This window comes from Notothenia coriiceps, unplaced genomic scaffold, assembly GCF_000735185.1.
Source record: "Notothenia coriiceps isolate Sejong01 unplaced genomic scaffold, NC01 NC01_scaffold00003625, whole genome shotgun sequence".
Lineage (NCBI taxonomy): Eukaryota > Metazoa > Chordata > Actinopteri > Perciformes > Nototheniidae > Notothenia > Notothenia coriiceps.
In genome coordinates this window covers 1-5,449 of record NW_011336326.1, presented here as the reverse complement: position 1 = coordinate 5,449, position 5,449 = coordinate 1, and the positions used below count along the sequence as shown (strand labels likewise).

Below are 5,449 nucleotides of genomic sequence, written 5' to 3'. Positions count from 1 at the left end.
CTGTGATGTATGACTATATGTAGATGTATGACTATAGTGTGGGCACTTGGCAAAAAAAAAAAAAAAACAACAAAACACGGGCACGCGGGAAGCCCGTCTATGCAGTCGCTCCTCTCGCTCGAGAAAAATTGTCATCTCTGATGATGTATGGACTATATGTGGGACGTTGTAGTCGTCTCTCCTGAGCGACACAATTCTCATCTCTGTCGATCGTATGACTATAAGTGTGGCACTTGCTAGTCGTCCCTCTCACTGAAAGAAATTTCATCCTGGTGGATGTAATGACTGATGTGTGGGACCTTGTGAGCTCGCCTCCCTCTCCTGAGAAACTTTCATCTCGTGATGTATCGCCGTCCATATGTGGAAGCTTGTAGTCGGTATTTCTCTCGAGAAAATTTACTAATCTCTGGTATGGCATGACTATATGTGACTTGTAGTCGTCTCCTCCATGCAAAGCGGACTCTCGCTTGGTTCATGGAATAGAAGTGGTTTTGTTCGTCCGTTCCCTTCGACAATTTCTCCCTAAAAGACCAGTACGGCCGGCAATTTCGTCACGCGAAATAAAGTTTTTTTGGTGAAGCTCGCAATTTGGGCGGCAAATTGAAACGGCGTCCAGACCTGGAAACTTTTTAGGCCAACCTACCACCCGTGCGCCGCCGGAATGAGTCCAAAGAGTTTACACGACCGGAAAGCTCAATTCTTACCAGTAGAATTTAAGTACACAAGAAAGCTCAAAAAAATGAAGAAAATTGCAACACAAATTCCATATACGCGAGAGAGCAGAAAGGAGAAGTTCTGAATGTGCACCTTCAAAGCGGTCCGTGACGTCTTGTGCACTGGCAAATGAATGTTCCGGGTTAGTTAAGACTTTAACTAACAACTTCTCTGCATCCAGCCCTACCGTCCGAGTTACCGGGAAGAACCAAGGTAATACCAAAAACCGGTTGTGCGTAATTTATCCTTTTCATGAGACTTCGTACGCGTGTGGGTAAACCTGAACTCTGTCACTTCTCCTTTCCCCGTAACAGCCCAAAACAAAGGGTGTACCGAGTTTTTTGCCGTGAACAATCCTGTATCCTTAATCTATCTTTCTTTTGTGTCTGATTCTTTGTCGTAATCTCTGGTGACTAATGTCCGTATCGACTTTGCTTTTATCAGTGCTTCGTGAACTTTTGTAGCTACTTAAGTTTTAGTTCGTCACATACTATACTCCACATGAGAAATGTTCAATCTCTGTCGATGTATAACTTAATACCATAGTGGACTATTGTAGTCAGATCCTCTTAATATAATTATAAAAAAGCATGAAAACATTTTTAGTACAATAAAAAAAATAATGAAAGAACGACTTGATCCACCCCGACACCGGCGGATTAACTGGCAAGCGGTGACCACTTCGAGAGAAATATTAACACAGCTGCTCATCCCGCTCTGGTCAATCTCTGTTAATGTCTATCACGCTGTTTACTCATATGTGTGTACCTCCGATCAAAATTAAGAGTTGTAAGTCGAGGGAGTATATTATGTAAGAATTTACAGCGTGGAACAAGATCCACACACACCCCATGTCTAGAGCAGGAGTAACGAGAATGTATCTTACGTCCTAAGTTAGTCCGCACCTTACCATCCGAAATTTTCCTATCGTAAATAACACAATTGAGCACAACTCCAACGTTCTGCAAAAATTGGTCAAAAAGATATGACTAACGTGACAAATAACTAAGGATGGTATGAGCGCGAGTATATGCAGCCGACGTTCAGAAAGAGAACCTTGTTCTGGCGATGAGAGTGTTTTGTAAAAAATCGATTCCTTCACTGCTATTTAGAGCCTTATTGTATATTCCTACACTAGATATTAGCTACTTGCTCTACCTGGCGCAAGTTAATTTCTCGTTGAACTCCAATTTCTCTGTGGCACTTATTTACACATCCTTTTTTTACTACTAATGTATCTAAAAGGTTTTTTTTGCTTAATATCTTCTTTTTACTATTGATGTCACCTGGGTCAGACCGCGGAGCAACACACTTGCGCGCGAACGGCGGTATTTTATCCTTTACATGGCGTGCCAATGGGGCGCGCGCAGCAACACTGCGATATTTGACCCCTTTTTGCTTCCTCTTCGCGGCCAGAATTGCACTACTATTGCTACCTAAGTGTGTACGATCAAAACCTGGTGTCTTGTTCCACTTTTTAGATATAATATATAGCTACTTACTAGATATAATACTCGTGACGATCCGCCAGTTCCTCTGGTCCCCTCCGTCGTTTCCTATCTTTTTCTATTCCCGTAGCCTCTCTTTACCTCGAAACCACACACCTTTCTTTGTCACCTCTTGGCTCGTTTCGACAAGAAACACTCCTGGCCCACAATCCGTACAATCGCCCCATTGCTCCTAGTACGTTGTAACAATTTAACCGCTTCTACTATATTAGTCGATATTTATTTTTTCACCTCATGACTATTCTAAACATCAATGCTTACAAATAATATTCGACCGTCTTGACACAACCGGCTATACCTCAAATTTGACTAGGTATTCTGCGCATGAGAGTCCTCTCCTGGTGATGTTCAGGTGTATATCAGTATGCAGTGTCTCTACTTTAAGAGTCCTCTCCTGCTGATGTTCAGGTGTATATCAGTATGTAGTGTCTCTACTTTAAAGAGTCCTCTCCTGCTGATGTTCATGTGTATATCAGTATGTAGTGTCTCTACTTTAAAGAGTCCTCTCCTGCTGATGTTCAGGTGTATATCAGTATGTAGTGTCTCTACTTTAAAGAGTCCTCTCCTGCTGATGTTCAGGTGTATAGCAGTATGTAGTGTCTTTGCTTTAAAGAGTCCTCTCCTGCTGATGTTCAGGTGTATATCAGTATGTAGTGTCTCTACTTTAAAGAGTCCTCTCCTGCTGATGTTCAGGTGTATATCAGTATGTAGTGTCTCTACTNTATACACCTGAACATGGGGCGGGGCCAGCAGTTACTGACTGAGAACCTGCAGTTCTCTAACAGGCCTGAAATAGAGAGATATGAGGGATCTCCAAAATGCATGATCTGGTTGGTACCCCCCACCAACCCCTCCTCCCCCCCGATTGCGACACAGAGGGCCTCATCACATAGCTTTGCGTGGGGCCACAATATATCTGAGACCCATAAAATAGCATAATAGGAGACCTTTAAAATACTATTTACTCTGAATTTTACAGACAAATGTAGGGTTTACGGAGGCCAATTTAAAAATGTGTTTGGTAAGACAAATTGATGAATAGATAATAAACACATTGACCTCTTCCTCTGTGCAGGAGTTTGTTTGCAGAGTTGGTTTTGAATGCAGGGGATCCAGCAGAAGAGTTACAAATCACAGCAGAACCTGTCATCTACACAGACAACGAGGACAGGTCCCATGATATCATGCTGCTGCAGCTGCCAAAACCCTCTGGTGTTCCACCTGTTGCTCTCCCTGACTGTGAACATCGCCCTGAAATGTGAGTCGTGCCTTTTCCCACCTAGATGTTGGTTTGGAGAGTCTCACAATGTTTAGGTTGGGCTTAGATTTGTCCAACATATCAGCTCAAAGCCGTTATGCTAAGGTCTGATTGATATCAACCAGTCAATCCACAGAAGGGAAACCCTGAAAGTTTGTTTTCTGCAGCATATCATTACAGATATGATTTAGATACAGTTCAAGAAACTAGTCAAGAGACTTCCCCTACCGTCTCTGTGAGGCATCTGATGTCAAAGCAACTTGGTCATTTAGAGTACCTTATTGTTAATCTGTCAAAATCACTTATAGACCTTCATTTGTCAACTGGATCTTTTTCACTAAAGGATTTCATAGAGCTGCATGTGTTTAAGTAATTATTAATAAGTGCAACTATAAGTCAGTTGTGGAAATACAGTCAATAAGTGGTGGTATTTTTTTTTTTTTAAAGCTAGCGATTCCATGTGGTACAGTATATCCTTGAATTTGTTCAATGCTTTCATCAAATCCTAATAATGTTGTAAACTAAGCGCTTGTTTTTTCTTGTTTCTATTTGTGCTAGGGTTGAGATCGCAGGTCATGCTGCCACTACAGGGGGCCCTGGGGATAAAAGGAGTGAGATTCAATAAAGATCATGATATTTTTCAAAATGTATTCTTTGTATCTGGGACCAGGAACTCTATTGCTCTTTAGCTGCCCTAAAAAAAAAAAAAACTTTTCCAATTTCAAATGTTTTTTTTGTTATCTGTGATCGTCCTTTATGACAGCAGAACAATTGCTATTATGTACTATAAAAGTATACATTTTTAACTTAACATGATCTTGCTTTGTTTAATTTATTTTCTGTTTGTAATTTCTGCCGTTGTTCTTTCCTTCTCTTCTCCAGAACCCGGTGCATCGCCTGCCCTCCACTGTGCAGACATTAACGTTGTTGATTGTAAAGACCTCGTTAATACTCTGCAGAAAGATTTCCCAGAGGCCTACCCGGTTAAAGCGTATCAACACTGGTTCTGCGGTCAAGCACGTGGCAAGGATATATGTTACGTAGGTTGGCATACCTCCAATGTGTACTCATATATGTCATTTAAGCGTTTTTGATCAGGTCAACTGAATACATGTTTCTCTCACAGGGAGATTCTGGTGGAGTAGCTGTGTACAAAGACATGATTTATGGCGTCATTTCTTTTCTGGGTGATCCTTACTATGTATGTAGAAGAGCTGCAGCATTCATGGACCTCTGCGACCCAGAATACGCTGCATGGATCAAACAAACAATTGCCTGAGATGTCTACATTGGGATAGACTCTTTCATAATTAAAGCTCGAAGCTACACTTTGTGTGTTTTCTGAATTTTTTCCAACACAGAAAATGTTGTCATACATATTAGATCAAAAAAAAAATTGTATCTGTTTGGAAATAAATGGGGAAGTCTCCATCCTAAAGAAAGGATTACTTATACAGTATGTCCGTGTTTTAGATATACAGAAGTCATGAGTAGGTGTCCTCCAATATATAAACCAAAATCAACCCCTTATAGTACCCATAAAAAGAGAGGACATGAACTTAGTGTCCTCGATGGTAGCTATGGCCCAAGGCAAAGACTTTTTTCATTTTTTTCAGGAGAGGACTCTTTAAAGTAGAGACACTACATACTGATATACACCTGAAGATCAGCAGGAGAGGACTCTTTAAAGTAGAGACACTACATACTGATATACACCTGAACATCAGCAGGAGAGGACTCTTTAAAGTAGAGACACTACATACTGATATACACCTGAACATCAGCAGGAGAGGACTCTTTAAAGTAGAGACACTACATACTGATATACACCTGAACATCAGCAGGAGAGGACTCTTTAAAGTAGAGACACTACATACTGATATACACCTGAACATCAGCAGGAGAGGACTCTTTAAAGTAGAGACACTACATACTGATATACACCTGAACATCAGCAGGAGAGGACTCT

General features: G+C 41.1%; 1 protein-coding gene across 1 annotated transcript in view; it reads left to right on the top strand.

Moving 5' to 3' along the window:
• LOC104941648 (kallikrein-8-like) overlaps positions 1-4,922 on the top strand; it is an 8,611-nt gene extending 3,689 nt beyond the window's left edge. The window contains exons 2-5 of the mRNA XM_010766778.1: positions 3,298-3,480; positions 4,039-4,091; positions 4,363-4,520; positions 4,607-4,922. Of these exons, the coding sequence (XP_010765080.1) occupies positions 3,298-3,480; positions 4,039-4,091; positions 4,363-4,520; positions 4,607-4,759 (547 nt within the window). The 3' untranslated portion in view covers positions 4,760-4,922. The remainder of the gene's footprint in view (positions 1-3,297; positions 3,481-4,038; positions 4,092-4,362; positions 4,521-4,606) is intronic.
• Positions 4,923-5,449: the final 527 nt, after the last annotated feature.